Below are 19,543 nucleotides of genomic sequence, written 5' to 3'. Positions count from 1 at the left end.
AAGGACACTCGGCGACAAAAGGCGCACAAAGGACACAAATCGATGGAAGCCAAAATGCGAATGAGAATTGTGCAGCCGGCTTTCCGATGGAGAAAGGGAATGTGAGAGAGCGAGCGAGCGAGTGTGTCAACCAGGTGAACAGATCAGATGCGATTAGGGATTATTATGCTATTACGCAGGATACGATTAACAATGCTCCTCGGCAGGACAACAACTGCGCCGCACGACGCCGTCACATATGCTACAACAAAATTCCTTTCCCTCGGATCTGGAAAATATATATAGTTAGGCAAATGTGCGCTGTATTTTTTGCTACCCTAATTGAGTGGAAAAACGGCAGTTGGAGGGCAGTTGCTGTGCAATGCATCGCATCTGCAGGATAACTAAGGTACTATACCAAAAACCGCCGGCTGCCTCTTTGTTTGAACTGCATTTTACCGTTCCGCCACACCGGGCTTTTTTCACATTCCTCCGTGTTAATTGCGAGCAGCTGAGATGGGGGCAAATGAGAAGCAAATATGAATATGACATTAAATATTGATCACACTTTCGTTTAATAAGTGGTTAGTAAAGACAGTCATTTGCTTAGGTAAACAGGCTTTGAATTTCCGATGTTTTGAAAATGTAAAAACATTTACTAAACACTGTTACTGTTACATTTTGGAAATATTATTTAATGGAAAACTAGATAACGAGGTCAATCGTCGTTTGTATATTAAATGTTATTATAAAAACTAAAACTAAATTTTATAAATTAATATTGTACGCCTTAAATTTAAATATCAAAGAATCTGGCAAAAAAAAACATCATGCTGATAATTTTATTTAATTACTTTAAAGATCCAATATTTTAAAAATCTCAATTTCCGATTTGCAATGCAAATGATAGCCAATAAAAAGTATCTCGAGTAATCAAAAAAAGTGTTAGCTTATCCTACAATAACGTATATACTACGTATATTAAAGTATTTTTTAAGCAATGATTTAGGTTAAAAATAGTAAAACCAACGTTGGTATACAATAATTATAAAAATTAATATTTCTTAAGCATAGTAAACTTGATACTTTTTCTGCCACCATCTTAAAATAATATTTATCGGCATAATTGAAAACTATTTGTGGTGCCTAAATTGCGTTTACAAAAAAAACCTTTATCTTGAGCGAGAAACGATCGCTATCCGAGAGTAGTTATCCTCATTAGTCGGGCGACAGAGATGCTCAGGTCTGTCTAGACGGAAATAATGGCTAAGGGCATTAGAGGCTTGCCAAAAATGAGACATTTGGCTGCTGCAACTTCATTTGGGACCAGGTAGCCGGATCTGCAGCAGCAGCAGCAGCAGCCGCCTCTTGGCACAAATATTATGGCCACAATCCGCTCTTCTGGTCACAACACCATTTTCCCATTCCCCTCTACTTACATTTTTTTTCGCACAAAATCGCAGCAGGTGGTCAAAACCCACGGATTCTCGTGTGTGTTTGGTTTTTGTTTCGGCCTCGTCAATTTGTCGCCAGTTGCTAATTGCTTACATTTTCCACTGGTTAGTTCCTGCTGCTGCTGTTGTTCTTGTTTTTATTTTTATTTTTAAGTTAAGAGATGATCGAGCCAAGTCGGGAAGGCCACTTGGGCACTTGTCATATCTGGGATGATGGATGGGCATGGGCATGGGTACGAAGTCCCGGTGTCGTGCGATGGCAAATGGCTTCTTGAGCTGCTTAAGTCCACAAAAGAGCCCAAAAGTGGCTTCCTCCTGATGACTTCTGCCCGATAACCCACTCGAAAAAGGGGCTAAGTTGATGTCTTAACCAAAAGTAATCACTCCACAAAAGGGAGAAGCCTAAATCCTGGCCGACCAGGGTCCCTTGAAATGGTATTCTGTATCTTTTTATTTAAAACCTCTTTTAACTTAGAATTCCGTTATTTAAAAGATTTAAAGGAATTGATCCACGTTTAAAATACTTATTCAGTTTCCTGATAAAGACTTTTATATCCATAAAAATAACCTATTTCTGTGGTTGAATTAATTACTTCTACAAAATTTATAAGGTTTTTGGATAAGGAATTTTATTAAGTTAAATTTATTTACTCCCTCAAAGAGCAATTAGCAATTGGGAGTAATTTAGGATAATTGGTAAAAAAAAATTGTTAGGCCTTATAAATAACTTGTTTGACTTGGTTAAAATGTTTGTTATTGTTTTTTCTTCTAAGTTTTAAATAATTACAATGTATTTACCATTTAAGAACTTACATTCCATAAAATTGAAATTTATAACTAATAAATAGTAATATACATCGACTTGTCAGATATTTTAAGTGCTTATCTAACTTTAAACAAGATGAATATAATTCTCGTTCACTTTTGTAACGTTCACCCACCCACATTGCACACTGATTTTCATAAGCAGAGTGGCGCAGTGGAAGCGTGCTGGGCCCATAACCCAGAGGTCCGAGGATCGAAACCTTGCTCTGCTATGTGTTTCATTCTTTTTTTTTTATATTTTCCCTATTTATAAGGAGAAAATATATTTTTTAAAAAGTTTTTTTTTTAAGAACGTTTCTCAAAAATTAAATAATCACATGTTTAGATTTGAGTTACAATTTATTTAATTTTTTCTTGAGTTTGAATTATAAGTTTTTTTTTATTAAACTATATATATTCCCAACAGTAAATGTTTTGTCAATGTTAAATTTTATTTAAATGGCTGGTATCCGATTCATGGTGCTCGGATGCGGGGACCAAACTCGGTGCTACAGTCGTGGTTCTGCATAACGATCGGTGCCTGTACCTTCTGGGGTGCGTTCTTTCCTGAGTCCCTGTAGGTCTTGTAGTAAACCGAAAAGTGGGAATTGCAGTACATGTCCCTATATGGACAGCCACCAAAATAAAAACTAAAGTTGCCTTCAAATACAAATTGTAATTAATATCAATAAGAACCTTAAGTCCGTCTTCTACTTACTAGCCACTTCATTGCGATTTTGGTTTCGAATAAACGGATCCTAAGACAGGTTCGTATTTATAGGCAAGAATTTGACTTACTGTATTGTCCCAATAATAATTATAGATGTCGATTAGCTTTTGTTTGGGGAAATTCAAATTCTTATCTTATCTTATGGCAGCTAAAAATTACAGTTCAAAATTCCGACCAACCAACTGAATAATTTAGCACTGCTGATTTGTTTGGTTTAGAAAAAAACGCATTTGAATTTAATTCCAGTTTGAGAGTTCTAGACCCTGAGGTCTGAGGATCGTAAACTTTATCTGATATCACGGATGTGCAATCTAATTGATTGTCAAACCATTTAATACATTTAAATTTAAAATACATTAAATCATTTAATACTTAAATTACAATTTGTATTTATTAAGTAAAGTACATGTCAGTTTTCTTACATAGGAGAAAAAAACTTGTATTTTTAATACGAGATAATGAAATGATAAAAAAAATACGTTTATATGCGTCCCGTAAAATGGATGTTTTAAATTGTTGGTTGGCATGAAATTTCCCATGGCAGTGCCCGGTCAAAAGCTGGGAAAAATCTCAGCCGAAAACCCAACAAGATGCCCACATAAATCTTCCGGCCATCCATGCGGGTTTTGAGTTGTGAGTTCCAGTTCGGGTTCGGGGTTCTCCTTCTTTATCAGCTGCACAGTTTCCGATGCCAAACGCGTGGAGCAGATATCACACAGCTGCTCGAGGCATTCCAAGCACATGTCCACGATTCCATTGAGATTTCCTCTGCCAGCCAATGCGGAGAAGGCGGTGGCCATGTGCTGCTCTTCACTTCGTCGACGCCGGCGGCTGCATGCCATAAAAATGATGAGGCGAACTGGTTGCCAGCCATCGATTGAAGTCGCTGTTTGGCTTCGTTTTGATCTTGCTTACCCTTTAAAAATGATGATAGTTTCCAATTATCGGGGGAAAAAGAGCTAGGTACACAGAATTAATACAAGATGTAGTCAATAATTATAATTAAACAAATAACTTTATAATTATAATTGATTGGCTTTCCCATTTCTTATGAGAGTCCTAAGGAAATTTTGTCACTATTTTATTATTATTTTTTAAATGAAACAATGGTAATACTTTAAACCAGAAACCTTAAAAATATTAATACACAATTACCATTAATTAAATACTCAACAAGGGTTCTCATGTTAAAATTAAAGTTCCCCTATAATGTTGATATCTGCCGAAATTACGTTTTTAAAATTATTTAATTGGTTCAGAATATGAATTAGAAACCTCACCTTCAAGTGTAAAACCAATATAACAAAATAATGTACACCAAGTTACCGTGATCCCCTTTTAATAAAAGTATTGCCTTTCGACTTCCTCTAAAACCCGGCATATGTGCCGTGGAAATAGCCAAGCTGGCATTTCTGATGCCCGAGTGCCGGCTGCAATGCATGTGTGATCGGGGCAAAAATCGAGGAAAGCGCACACATGTGACGTGGACAGCTGGGCGGACGCGGACGGAAGGGCCTTGCCAAAGGGGGTTGGGCGGTAGGGAAAGAGGGAGGGAGGGTGAAAGGCAGGCAGAAACAAAGGCAAACCGAACCGAAACGTCCTTGCCCCGCAGCAGGAAGCTGTGCGCGCAATCATAAAAACTTGAACGATCGACACGTGTGCAGAATTTCCGCGCGCTCTCTCGCAAAAAAGGAAAAGGAAAAAAACAGATCGCCAAGGAAAATGTATCGCATATGTTGGATGGATGCAGAGCATTCCCAGACTGAGAGGCCCACAGATATCGATACGCCGATGGCAAAATCCCCTAGGCAGCTGTTCCAAGCTGATTCAAGCTGGCCATGTCCATGTCCACCAAAAACGGTAGCCGTGCAACTTTCTATGCCCATGCAATCAAATCGCAAAACGCACCGCAAAACGAGGGAAGTTTGGGAGGAGGTAGGGAATACAGTTGAGGCACTACAGCAAACAGCTGCCAATGCCGATGGACGGACGCCTGACTTTCATTAGCATTTCTAACGGCCGACGCAGCTGCCAAAGACTCCAATTCACATCCACATCCACTCCAATACCAAACAGATGGCGATGGCTCGGAGTAAGTAGCCGCTGGATGCTGTATGCTGGACGCTGGACGCTAGACGCGAACTGGATCGATCCGAGACGACAAGGTGAAATCTGTCTGGATGCACTCGAAGAAATGTCATGCGGATTCGAAAAAGGAACGAAAAATGTTAATTAAATGGCAATATCTTTTTCATAAATTGTTATTATTACTAGTCTTGTAACCAATATATCTAAAAAAATATTTAAAAAAATTGTTTTTAATATTACACACTTTTCATTATTTTAACATTGTAGTTTTCGAAGCTTTCTTTTTTTTTTGGTAAAAAACTATATTGTATATAACAAAAATAATGGGTTTATACTATGTTATTACTAATATAGTAAATTGAAATACAGAGATTCTTTTTGGGACTGGAATTTTTAAATTATTTATTATATTGTCCAAATTCTAATCCGAAAAACTACAATTTAAAAATAAATAAATGTGTTTTCTTTTTGAAAATATTACAAGATTTGTAATAAAATTAGTGTTAGATTTATTTAAAATACCTATTATATTTACAATACTAATTTATAAAAAATTCAAGTCGAAAAACTTTAATGATAATAAAAATAATTTACAGAACGAGACTCAACTGAGAATACATTGCCCAAAATTTCCTCTTCAAATATCAACACACGACAAAGTGTACTTTACAATCCATAAATTGAATTTTTTTTCTACCCTTCATAAATATTTCTCGCAGTGCAATTACAGCAGCTGTACGTTTTGCCCGCTGGCTGCATTTGCGTTGGAAATATTTTTAATTGCTATTGGAATTTTTCCATGTGCGCCTCGTGGACATCTTTCATTCGCTTGCGGATTGTGAATTGCGGATAGTGGATTGCGGATTCGTGTGGGTTGCCAGTTGCAAGTTGCAAGTTGCAAGTTGCCGGTGTGTGCGGAACTGTATCGCAGCAGTTGGTCTCTGCAACAGTTGCAGTTTCAGCTTGCTGCTGCTGCAACATCAACTGCGTGACAATTGTCCAAACAGCCAGCCAGCCAGGCAGCCGGCATTGAATTCAATTAAAGCCGCTGGCCAAAAGCAAAAGCCGCTGACCGTTTGACATAATAACTGGCCACATTAGCAGCAATTGGCTGTGGTCAATTAACTTTTTTCTGCACATTTCGCTCTCTTTTCCCCCGTTTTTCGCCACGCTTGTCGCGCTTTTCCTTATTTGCAACATTCATTGACACCTGCAATTGTGGAGTTTCAGGTTGCAGGTTGCTAGTTGGCTAGTGTTGCAGGTTGCTAGTTGCAGGTTGCTAGTTGCTGGTGTTGCTGTCGTGTTCATGTTGTTGATTGGCAATCAATTTGTTGTCCGTTTTTATGATTCGCAGTGCGTCAATGTCAACTAACTGTTTTTCTACCGCACTCTGGCAGTTGGTTATTTATGATGTTGTTGCAGTTGCAATTAACACGGCAGCAGCAACATGTAGCATCGGGATCGGCCATAACAATGGCCAAAAGTAAATGTTGTATGTGGGTGTTGCAGTTGCGATGTTGCCGTTGCCGCTTTGTTGTCGATTGGCGGCGCGTGTTGCAGACGTGAAACGTCTACCAGTTTTCAAGTCAGCCGAGCCCAGACATATGGCCAAGATAAGCGGCATAATTATGCAAATTTGTTATAACAATCAGCAAGAAACCACAGCAACAACGGCAATTCCGCGACAGCGACGGCGACGGCAACATTTTATGGCCAGCGTTAAATGCCGTCAACAGCAATTGCAATTGCCATTTATGGGGCGTTAGAATCAAAGTTATAACATAATCACTTGTGATAGTTTTTATTTATTTGCTTATATTTAAATACCCGTCATCTTAAGCCTTTGGCTTTCATTTTGTGCATAGCCCGTCTAGGACTCGAACAAAGCCTTCATAAATTGCCTTTTGACCAACCCATAATAAACTTAAAAACCCCTATCGGGGGAAATTTGAATACAAACATTGGCAATTGACAGAGTCTGTCGGGCATTTGGTAGCAACAAATCAATTGCAGTAGCAGCAACAATCTCCTTTTTATGGCAAAATACAGTCAGATAAATGCTTGTGACAGAATAATAATAAAAATAAAAAAAGATAAAATTAAAATTACTGAGCAGTACTTTTTGGTAATTTGCAAATTAAAAACTAAATAATATAACTTAATTACTAATTGAGAAAAAAGTTTAATTATTACAATAAAATAATCTTATGGTTTTCGTATTACGTTGTTGGAAGACAATTAATTATCTTTTCTTTGATTTCAATTTTGAAATATTTAAATTTTGTCAGGAAGAAATATTTTTATTTTTATCATGGTTTTGTTATAATCATTATATAATATTGATTTAAGATATATTAATTTTTAAAAATAAACTATAGCTTACGAAGTAAGATCTGCAGAATCTATTAGGGTAACAAAGTACTTCCTAATTAATTATTACTTTCTAAAAATATATAGTTTATATTTTTTTCTTACATTTTATTTGATTGTGAATTTGGCTTGCATAGTTAATTTTTCTCAGTGCAATTGGTATTCAGATTTCTTAGTGGCTAGGCATCGATCGCCATTCTCCGTTCTGGCTGGTGACTACGCATGCATAAATGCCTTTATAATCATTTCGTTGAACAAAATTTAGACGTCACTTGGCTGTCAGTTGGGGTTTGATCGCCTGACGAGTTGGACATGTGGAAGACTTTGCAGGAGCAACCACATCCGAGATCCGAGATGCGATTTTCAAAAGAGACCCAGGGCACCAGATCATGTCCATATTTGCATTTTTGAAATGACACATGGAAATTTTACGTTGTTTTGCCTTTTGAAAGCGAGCGGCCAACAGATTGACAGCAGCTGCAACTGATGACAACAGCAACATGAGACACAGCAGCAGCAGCAACAGCAACAATGGCCTGGAATGGTAAGCGAAAGTCGTGCGCAAATCCGAGCAGGCGACAGCATATGGATATGCTATATGTGCTATATATGCTATAAGGCTATAGCCCGGTCGTTGCCAGAGATAATTGCTGTCGCATATTTTCCACTCGTCCACTTGTTGTCGCCGGCACAGCAGCAGCAACATGGCACACAGCAGCAGCAGCAGCGGCAGCAACATGTGTTGCTGCTCTCGGCTTTTGGCCGCCTGCCTTTTTGGATTATGGCAACGCGAACAACATGTTGCAACTGGTAATCGGCAAACAGCCCGCCGGCTGTGCAAATATTTGGAACTACCCCCGATAGGAAGTTACTTTACGGGCCATCATCTTCACCACATGTGTGCCATACTATAAAGCATGCACTTTCAATGCAATCCGCTCCACTGTGCGACCAAGTTCAATGTCTGGCACAACAACAACAATAACCGGCGAGAACCGAAAGCGAAACAACAAATAATGCAAAAACGAGTGAAAAGCGTTCCAGAGAGCAATAGTATAATTAAATGATATAGCCAATTGACAAATGCCCTGTAAATTGAATGGACACACAGGCATTTGCGCGGTATCACATAAAATGTCTTGATTTAACAGACAATTTTGATAGCCATTGGTAAATAATACTTATGAAATCATTTGATATGTTGTAAAGCTTGAAAAATATTTACTGATCAGCAAGAATATTTCTAAAACGGGTTTAAAGAGAAAGCCTATGACTTATAGTATAAGTTATTAAATTTGACTGTGATATAACAAATAAAATTTAGGGACTTTTCAGAAAATTATTAATCAGAGGTTAGGTAGAAAGTTTGGAACTATTGATAATACTAATCTGTTTGTTTTTATTTATAAAATATTTTTTCTGGTCATGTGGTTTCTATTATCAATTTATACAATTGAACTTGATAATTATTATGATTAAAGTTGAAAAAAATATTATTATTATTTTGAATTGGTTGTAAAAAGATAATAATGCAATTTGTTTACCGAACCCCGACCTCTAAAACAAGTGCAATAACATACAAAACGGTTTATTGTCATGCACAAAGTGAGCACACTACATATTGTCCATATTTTTTGCCGTCACAAGAGCGTCATTCTCCGAGAAAATTCCCCGTTCGGAGAGAGATAAAAAGCGAGAGAAACGCAATCTCTTTTTTCCTGCGCGCCGGCAAAGTGCCTCTTTTGTGGGCTTAAGGCCCGCTTTTTGCTCAGTTTGCCGATAAAGACACAGCCACATGGACATGCACAGGCTGATCTACGAGGTGAAGCAGCGGCCCGCTCTCTGGGACTCCACGCATCCGGACCACGCCAACCGTCCGGAGACACAGCGCCTCTGGCACGCAGTGGCGGAGGCAGTTGGACTCGGTGGTGAGTACACTAAGAGAAATTACCAAGAGCCAAACGGGCAAATAATGAAAGAAAATATGTAGAACTTTGTCACTAATTACTATCATTACTTATTTAATTATTAATTATTAGTATTATTAATACTAATTACTTATTTGAGTACTCATTAAATAATTCAAAATATTGTATAAATAAGCCCAAAAGTCAGTCCTCTCTTTAGTTTGCTCGTCACACAGTTCTTAATTTGTTATTCATTTGGGTTACCAATTATAAAATTATTAATTCAATTTGTACACTAATTCTTAGTTTTAAGCTTTTACTTATGGAAGTAAGTCTTCAAATTTTGTAAAAGATGTTGGAACCTCTTTAAATATTACTAACGATGTATTCAAAATTTCAAACTTATTTAATTATATTACTAATTACTTTTTAAAATATATTACTTTTTGCATTTGAATAAGCTCAACAGTCAGTGTGCTATATTTATTGCATGCACTTTATTCAGATCATAATTGTTTTGTATTTCAAAAATCTAACTCTATGTTTATTAGAGATATATGAAGAATCAAGTTAAGACTAGTACTTTTTTTTTCGGTGTAACATATAGTATATGAGTGCTTTGTTTACGTCCTCATAATCACATTATTATTATTTCTGTGCCCTTTTCAGTCGATGTGTGTCGCGGCAAATGGAAAAATCTGCGATGCAGTTATCGCCGCCAAAACAGGCGAAGTGGTCTCCAGAAGCACCAACAACAACAGTCACCATCGCCGGGTCACCAGTGGTCATATGCGGAGGCCATGAGTTTTCTCGATGGTCAGCGATTGCTGCGGGAGGACAGGGATAGTAGCAACAACGAGGAGGAGGAGCTGGAGATTTCATTGAAGGAAGATCCGGATACGGACACCATGATGTCGACCCTTAAGAGCGAACAGGAACGCTCCTCGTCGGGTCCCGATGAAATGGAGGCGGATAATGATGCTCTCATGCGGGAATTCCAGAATGTTGCCACTCCGCAGGCCTTGCGACGACTCTCCGAGAGTATTTCATTGGCCAGCGCAGCGGCTGAGGAGCAAGTGCCTCCAACAGCTGCCGCCTCGACGGGGATGAAATTTGCAACCGGAAGATCCATAAATCCGAATTTAACCCAAGGAAGTGCCATGGCAGCCGCGGCAGCCAGCAGTTGCCATTGTGCCAAGCGGGTGGATGAACAGGTTAACTTTCTGGAGAACTTGGAACGCGAGGAGCAACAGCTGATGCAGTCAACCAGCCAGGATTTGGCCAGGTGCAAGAGTGTCCTCCATGTGGGCGACTCGGATTACAATTACCTGATCAGCTTTTTGCCGCTGATGAAGCAAATGACGCCCATTCAGAATGTGTTCTTTAGGGCCAAAATGGGGGAACTCCTGCTGCAGACCATGCAACAGCCGCCGGTGCAGCAGCAATCGCAACAACTGGTGTTGCAGCAGCAACAGCAACAGCAGCAGCAACAACAGCAGCAGCAGCCCTCGCAAATGTTGTTGAACCAACAACAAATGGCCTTGGATCAGGCGCAAGTGAGCACCAGCTCAACAAATTGGAACTAAATCGAGGATTGGAACTGAACAAACGAGATATATACATACCCTATAAAACATTTAGTATAAAGCTAAAGCTAAAAGTGAGAGCGAGAGCTCCACAGTGCGCAGGTCCAGTGCACCGTGGCCGCTCCGAGATTATTTTGGACTTTATCATTGCATATGAATAAATATAATTAAACTGAACGATGTTATAAATGTACATTTTTTATGCTTTCAGTTGTGGGGGTTATTTTTACATCGATTTTAATTTGATATGATATTTTTTAATGGGCATATTAAAACCAAAAAATGGCAATGGTTGAATTGCTATTACAGATAAAGAAAAGCCCCTTCAATTTTACAGAAACATTAAGCTTTGAAGATATATTTATTTATTTATGCGTGCAATTCTGACGGTTATTTTAAATGCAAACCTCCTGTATTGCAATTTAAAATTAATATGATATTTTTCAAAGGATTGCTCCCAAAGATAAATAATATCATTGCTTTATATAAATATTAAAATTGCACGATGCTATAAATGGAAACACTTTTAATGCTCTCAATTCTGGGGTCTATTTAAGATTAAAAACCTCCTGCATTGCAGTTTAAAATTTAAATTGCTACGGGCTGATTGCTTTCAATTACAGACACATTAGGCTTTGCATATTTATTCATTTATTTATTAAATAAGGATTTGACTCTGTGACTAAATATTAATTTAGCATGATGACCGAGTCCTCTGCCGGCAAACATTGCTCTTTTCAGCTGCGCCTGCGCCGCTAAGTAAACCCAAGGAGATATAGTGACAATCGTGTGGGCGTTCGAGTGGATTCTGCAGCCTGAACTTCAGCTTTTCTGTGTGATTGCCAGCTGCAGATGCAAGGGCATCCGACGTAATCTCGCCTCCGGCTGCCCACACATGTCCGCATTTAACTTTAACTTTAACTTTAACCGGGGAACCTCGCCTCGCGTCGCATCGCCTCAATAAATTACTATACACTAGAATGAACCCCATCGTCGGTGGTCCTGCGTTTTCCGTCTGTCTGTCCGTCTGTCCGTGTGTTAAAAGCCAAGTCCAAACTTAACATGACCATAAAAAAAGAACGCGGCTACAAAAGCAAACAGTGGACGGGGAATAGGTCGCTCGAGAAATCAACGCAGCTGCGGATGACGAATCGAAATTGACATTGAACTGGAGGCTGGAGCCTCCAGAGCATTGGGTCTTCGAAGGGAGGGGGAGTGGGAGGGGTAGGGGTTTTCTGGGGGAGAGGCGACAACATCGACTCGGTGGCTTTTGCTTTTGCTTTTGCCTCGTCGACGACGTCATGTGTTTGAACTTGTTGCAGCCAGTTGGCAGTTGGGGCATGGGCATGGCCATTGGCTTCGGCACTTGGTTGTTGGTTGGCTGTAAGTTGGCTCGTTGGTTTGTTGGTTGTTGGCTCTTGGCCTGCCCCATGAATTCCAATTTCAATAGCAGCCAGCCTCAGAGGTTACCAATGCACTCTGGAAAACTAAGGGGGCAGAAAAGAACAAATAGAAATAATGATTGGGATAGAATAGAAAAGAAATAGTGATTGAGAGATGGGTTATTAGGTTGAATTACCATTAAGCAATGCCCTGTTTTACAAGCTTTGAATTTTCACAAGTTCTTAAATATATAATTTAGCCATTTTGAAAGTACCTACAGGCAAATAGTCAAACATTAACTCTTTATAAAGAAAATATGAAAAGTTGCTTGTATATTTTTTTTTACCATCACTTTAATAATTTTCACTTACCAACTAATCCTACACAAATATGTTATTAAGTTTTGTTAAAAGCATTTCAAATTATTTCTTTTAATTATATCTAATTTTATTATATTTTCTCCATTTTTTGAGCAGTATGCAAAGCTTTCTGAAAAACAGTTTAAGGTGTGTTCTTGAGCTTGAACGCCGTCGAGCCCACAGTGGCAGTCACCGATTCCAGTGATTGGAAACAGTTGGGGAGCTGAGCTGGGTTGCAAAAGAAGGTGATTGAAGGGGCGGGGGGGCGCAATTAACGGCAGCCAAAAGAAACATTTGCAAATCGAATGCAAATTGACATTTGTCACTCGAACGTGCCCATGGCCAATGCATTAAATTCCACGCTGCCCCGAACATTCCAAATTGAATTTCCATTCTCTCTTGGCCGACGTTTTTAGACCGGGCCAGAAAACATTAAGAACAATAAAGATACCCGAATCGGTGATGGATTTTCGCACCTCTCCTTCGACGTGTTAATGATGCGGATGGCCGAGAAGTGCATTTACCTGTTCGCTTTTGTTCTTTCGCCGCCGCTTTACGGCAAATGCAAATTTTCCCTCTATTCAGCTCACGTCAAATATTTGTAGAGATTTCCATGAGAGAGTGCATTCTAGCACACAGGTGTTAAGTCTCGCAGACCATTGTTAATGCGTTTGTTGCCGTGCCGGTTGCATCCTCATCGTCTTTATTTGCCACAGCCACCGTTAACATGTTGCGGAATTTCCAGAATTCGCTTAATTCATCATCCGGAGCTACGACGAAAGGGTTTCGCATTCCACTTAAGAACCCCGTCTCTAACACCTTTTTGCCTAGTTTTGCATGGACAACAGGTGCAAAAGCAGTAGATGTTGCAGATGTTCAATGGATGGGTAATAAAAAAGGGGTGGCAAACAAAGGGATTGAGCAACATTTGCCCAGCAATTGCTGTTGGCCAGGTATAGGTATATCGGAGGTATGTTAGGAAGCCAGTTGTTCCGTTCTTTGTCTTTGAGTAATATTTCATTTAGATATAAGCATATGCGTTTCATATATGATAACGAATGGTACGAAGATTCAATTGAAATATTTCATCTTAGAACAACATTTAAATTTGTTGTTCTGTAACATTTACTTTTCTAAGAATTAAAAACCTATGTTAATGACTGTTAAACTTAGACAATGGCATATATTATATTATGATTTATTTTTTTCCAGAAATATTATTTTTCAATACTTACTTTTACTTTTCTAAGAATTACAAACTTATGTTAACAAATGTTTTATTTTTTTTATTCCAGGAAGCCGGTTAATCTTTTTGAATCTTGAATGTAAGTGCATATTTATTACTAAACTATATTTTTTATAGTTCCTTAACATACATTTTGTAAATTTTATTGATAATCTGCATACTGTTAAAGTATAATTATTAATAGCTTAATGATCAAATTTGTCCATTACACTTTAATTTAAAAGTTTAATTTTAATATTTCCCCGCTCGCAAACAAGAAGCTAATTATTTCTTTTTATTTTCTCATACACCTTTACACATTACACTCATTCCCCAGAGCCTTGCAGTCAGATTTGCAACTCTATAATTTAGCCTCATCATTAATTTGGCTTTTGTAGCTGACCAGAACGGACGCTTTCTTACCTTATTTTTAATAAATGCCTGTGACACCTCTTAAGAAGATTATGCACATAAGGTTGCACATTATCCTCGCTGCCCAGATGTTTCCAATCCCCCTGAAAATGTGTCTTCTTTCGGAGTTGGCTTCCTACATTCGATGGGCTATAATCTTGATCCGTTTGGGCCGCCACAAACCAATCAAAACATGCACTTAACATTTTGGCTGAACTCCCCGTCCAGCTACACGTACATCGTTAGCACACAAAAAAATATGTGTATAGATGCTGAGTCACTGAGACGTGGTCCGAAAATGTACCGCCCTCATCAGAGGCCCCTTCTCATCTCATCTCTCCATGTATGTATATTTGCTATGTTTTCCATTCGGCCAAGCAAAGCAAGCAATCAAGCGGAGTCAGTGGGGCCATTGTATTGCCATTGCCTCGGAGCAATCAATGCTGTATGACAGCTAGGTTAACTGCCACCTCCAACCCGCTTCTACAAAACTCCCCCCTCCACATCACATCTGCGATCCTACGCGCTTCCTCTTGATTTCGTTAAGTAAATCTCCAACTTGGCCAAGCGGCTGGGCAACCTTCACGTGCTCGTCGTCGCTGGCGTCACACAGTTTGGACCACAATAATATGGTACACTAAAGATATAATACTTAAAAAAAGAAATTTCAAGCAAATAACTCTTGTGAGGTTAGAAAGAAAGAAAGAGGCGGCCACGAATAATTTTATTAAAATCAAGTTCATCCATCGAGAATATTTGTTATGTTATAATGCTTGTATATCTTTTACAATTTGTATTATAAAAATCAAAACTTAACTCTGAAAACGTGATTTTTATTTTAAACATGACAACTATTAAGTTTTCTGGAAAAAACCCTATTTTTGTTCAACCAAAGTAAATTTTTTAAATTAAACTTCTGTACAAATAGTCGAAAACCTTAAAGCATAACTTTTAAGACTATGGTATTTAATAGTTATTTGGTTTTATAATAACTCTGCCTAAACTACTTTTTCGCCCCCAATTGTAGATGATGCTGGCGTCGCCAGCTGTCCGTCCGTCCACGGTTTCCATGGCTCGCAAGTCGCGAGATCATGATCATGGCTTTAACTGGCTCTTGGATCTTGAATCTTGGCTCTTGGCATAGCACCAGTATGAGTTCGAGTATTTTTAACTCTCCTTTGGACCTGGACGCGGCTGCGTTTATTGTTGTCTCGTTGGGATCGCCGTCCCTCGAACTTCACCTCTCCTCCTCAGCGTCTGTTTTCTTTTTAAACGCTTTTAAACACCTGAGAAACTTGCTTTTTAATGTGCGCACATGTGTGCGGTGCTCGGATGATGATGATGATGATGAAGATCGCCTCGCTCCTTCGGGTTCCCCATCCCCATCCACATTCACCTCCACATCCACATCCATTTCCAACTGCGACGACTTGAACTGCCTCGTTTGTGGCGCGATGATGAAGCAAATATAACAAATCTCAGAGTTATCAACCGACGACCGTCGCACAGCTGAGTAAATCAATTGACGCGCACAATTCTTGGAATTTTTTGTCGCCGCCGCTCTTTGAGAGCTCTTTCCCGGCCGTGATCTTCTATCTTTTGCTCCATGGAGCTTCGTGGAGCTATTCCGAATTGGATGTATTTACCTCATTTGCATAAAATGGGGGGAGCGTAAAAATGGGTAGTGAGGAAAGTCAGTTGTGCGCATAGCTGGATAGCAAAGTGTAGCAATATGTTTCTAGTTTTTGCAAATATATATTAAACTGTAATTAAAAATGATAAAAGATTGCCTGAATTTAGAATTAAAACAAATATGTCCTGTAATATTTCCATAGAGTTGTCTTTCTTGAATTAAAAAATTTATTTCAATCAGTTTTTTAAAACTCTTAGGTAAATTCTCTATATAACAAGGTATAGCACTATGTTTTGAGTTATCTTATGATTGGTAAAATAACTTAAAGTTATGTTTTTTCCAACGTAATTGGTAAATATAGTTTAAGAATGCCTGAATCTTTTTTGAATTGATGAATTTACTTCATTAAGTTTTTAATATTATCTTTACCAAATACAATGTGTTAAGCTTACCTTAAGTCTTAAAACGATTACAAAGCAATTAGTTGAATTTGTTCTTAAGCCTGGAATAAATTCTATGCAGCTCCCTGATCTTTCCTCACCAGTGTAAAATTACCAACCGACAAGGACGTTAATGGTCCAATATGCGCTTGTGTGGAGAGTTACTGGATGGTTCGCTGGGTTGTGGGCCCCCACGGGCAATGTCAGACAAAGACGCGATCGAGATTTATACCTAAATGATTAACCATTTCCCCGCAGTCCCCTGAATCGCCTGCGGATGTATCTGTATCTGTATCTTCTGCGGCTGTGGGTGCCACTTGGTGTGAATTTGTAATGCGTCTGCCTGCGCGTTCGGTTTTCTTTTCTTTTCTCGATGGTTTTATATTTTTTCCGTCTTTTTCTGTATTTTTTTTTTTGGAATGCTGCTGCACTGCTGACCATTCTTTGGCCAACGATTGACACCTGCATGCATTTCTCGTTTCTCAGGTGTGCAGAGCCCCAGAGCTCAGGTGTGTGTGTATGTTTGGATGTGAGCTGTTTCTTTATTTTATTTCACTTCTTCATTTCTGTCTTCTTCTCCCGTGGTTGAGTCATCGGCCATTAAAAACACGATATTGTTGGCTGTGATTGGAAAGGATTTTCATTTCATCCCAGGTAGTTTGTTGTGATTGTCCCAAAAGGCATGACGTGTCCAGTTTTATGAGCAACCTTAGACCTTCACTCCCTAATGCATTTTAATTAGTCAAAATACATTTGTTTGCTGTCAAAAGATTTGTTTAAAAGGCAGGAAATCGTAGAACAACGCAATGTTTTAGAAAATTTTAGAAAATTAATATTTTAAATGTTTAAAATATATAAATCCAAAAAGTAAAAATTTACAAAAAGTTTTAATTCTTATTTTGGGCCAAAAACCATAACGTGACTATCCATAATTCAGAGCATTGTTTTTCAGTCAATGTCAGTCGCAAAATATAATTATAAAACTACCAGAGACAGTCGCTTAAAATTTCGCCAGTTCACAGTCTCCACCTTTTTGGCCCAGAAACAAGGTTACGGGCACATAACCGTTAATGCGCCTGAGCGCAGGTGTGCGAAAGCATTAAAATTCCACTCGAAGCCAAACAAAACCAAAAAAAGGCCACAAAAACTCTGCTAAATGGTCGAAAATTTTCACAAAAGCTCAGAGCCAGCACATTAAAATGTTGGCCATCATTCCCGCGCAGCTCGGCTCTCTTTTTTAGCGGGGGAAAAAATTAAATGACTGCACAAAGTTCAGGCTTTAGAGAGCAAGCTGAAAAATGCTCCTTTACTTATAAAAAAGTTGCACAAAAAATTTCGCACGACACTCAAATCACGACTAAAAAGTCAAAATGAAACCTGCACTTGGGAAAAATGTTGACCTTGTTAAAAATAATTCTACTAATTCTAATGCATAAACAAAAATGTATAAATAAGGCCAATAAACAAAACTAAAAATAGTTAAACAGTAAGATATTTGGCTCATTTAAGGAGGATACATACATTTTAAATATTGGTTTGAATAAAAAAAACAAAGCTATGTAAAGATTTATAAAAAATACCTAAGCCCCTTTTATATTTTATTAAAAGCATTGTTAAATATAATCTGCATGATTAATAAATTTCGTTTTGGTGGGAAAAAATAATTATTTTTACATTTTATTTGTTCCTTAAAGATTCCATTGATTCCATTTTATATTGTAAACAGTTCTGTAAATTCAAAAAAATATACCTGTTTCAATTTGGTCATTTGACCTCCAAAATTATTTACAACTTCTCGCAATATTTTTGAGTGTGTTAAATATATATGTTTCTTCTTCTTTAAGTTGGCAACCATTTCAGCTCCAAGTTCAGTGAAGTTCAACGCGAAAAACGTGCGGGAGCAAAGGAGCAAGAGCAAGGAATCCATCCGCCAAGTAAAGGCTAGGACCGCTTCCAATCATTATAACCAGGCAATCAAATTAGTGGCCATCATCGTTGTTGTTGCTCTCTCCGATTCCTCCGATCCGCTGTCATTAATGAGGCAGCTTTATCGTGCGGAAGCTGCAGCTCTCCAGCGGAACGAAAATCAGCCCTCAGCCATTGATCTTGCAGGTGTTCGCTATGCCAAAAAGCTGCGTCATTGATTAGCCAAAGAAATCGGACTAGACCAGAGGCTTATACATATATAAATACCGAAGGAAAGCGTAGGGAGCTACAACAAGCGGTTTGCTGGACAGTTGTATCGGCTCGCTTTGCAGCTGCCAAAAACATAAGTCACGATTTTCGCTTTTGTTAATTCATCAACGAACAATTTGCATTTTTTCCAAACTCATTTTTCGGGATACTCTTTGTGGTTTTTGGGGTATTCCAGATGTGCTGGAAAGTGCTTTTTGTATCTTAATTCCTTTTTTCATTATATTTTGTGTTATCTGGTTTTATTTTCCACCTTCATTTCAATAAAATCCATCTTGAAAATATTTAGTTTGTATTTTTTTTAGTTTTCTTTTTTAAAGATACACAGAAATAGTGTTTGAATATTTTCTCAGATTATTAAATATTCTACCGACATTTTAAAACCTTAAAGGTTTAAAAATAATTGATTAAAATAAGATTTTTTTTTGTTGTATTTTATGATTTGATGTTTGTTATTTTTGTAAAAAATTAATTTATAAGTATTAAGGTATTTCCCAAGTCCTCTTGATCAATCACAGATCTGACCACCTTATATCAGTTTCTGGTTTCATTTCTTTAACGATTTCTTTGGCTCGTTAATCTTTATTTTTGCTCTTTTCTGGACAACCCTTGGCTGTCTTAGCCAAATTGCAGTTGCAGCTCCCACTGACAACAAACCAACTTTAATTAGCATTTCTACGCCAACAACAGCGGCAGCAACAGCAACTGACTGCAATTATCCAACTAGGCTGCAGTTGCGGGTGGATTATTGCAACTGAAAAGCAGCTGCAACTGGGAACTGCAACATAGTTGGCCAAAACTTAGCATTTCCCATTCCCAGGCTGAAATTCCAGTCTTCTGTTTGTTGTGCTTACCCCTGTTCTCCAAATGCTTAACGAATTTCAATTAAACGGCCCGTCAAGCGCGATAAGAGCCAAGAAAAAGAGATCCACAACTTCCCAAGATCTATCCCATCCGATTCGAACTTAACTGAACTGAACT

General features: G+C 38.3%; 1 protein-coding gene and 1 non-coding gene across 2 annotated transcripts; both read left to right on the top strand.

Annotated features, from left to right (window-relative positions):
* Nucleotides 1-2,398: 2,398 nt before the first annotated feature.
* On the top strand, nt 2,399-2,470 carry Trnam-cau. The gene has a single exon. It is a non-coding gene; the product is annotated as a tRNA-Met (tRNA).
* Nucleotides 2,471-9,186: 6,716 nt separating this feature from the next.
* Nucleotides 9,187-11,095, top strand: LOC108145667 (ras-interacting protein RIP3). Its single transcript, XM_017271221.2, has 2 exons — nt 9,187-9,353; nt 10,002-11,095. Exons 1-2 carry the CDS (start codon nt 9,221-9,223, stop codon nt 10,916-10,918), a joined length of 1,050 nt encoding a protein of 349 aa, XP_017126710.1. The 5' UTR covers nt 9,187-9,220; the 3' UTR covers nt 10,919-11,095.
* Nucleotides 11,096-19,543: the final 8,448 nt, after the last annotated feature.

The sequence above is a fragment of the Drosophila elegans genome, unplaced genomic scaffold, assembly GCF_018152505.1.
Source record: "Drosophila elegans isolate 14027-0461.03 unplaced genomic scaffold, ASM1815250v1 contig_208, whole genome shotgun sequence".
NCBI lineage: Eukaryota > Metazoa > Arthropoda > Insecta > Diptera > Drosophilidae > Drosophila > Drosophila elegans.
The sequence above is the reverse complement of the archived record's forward strand: the minus strand, read 5'-3'. Positions and strand labels throughout refer to the sequence as shown.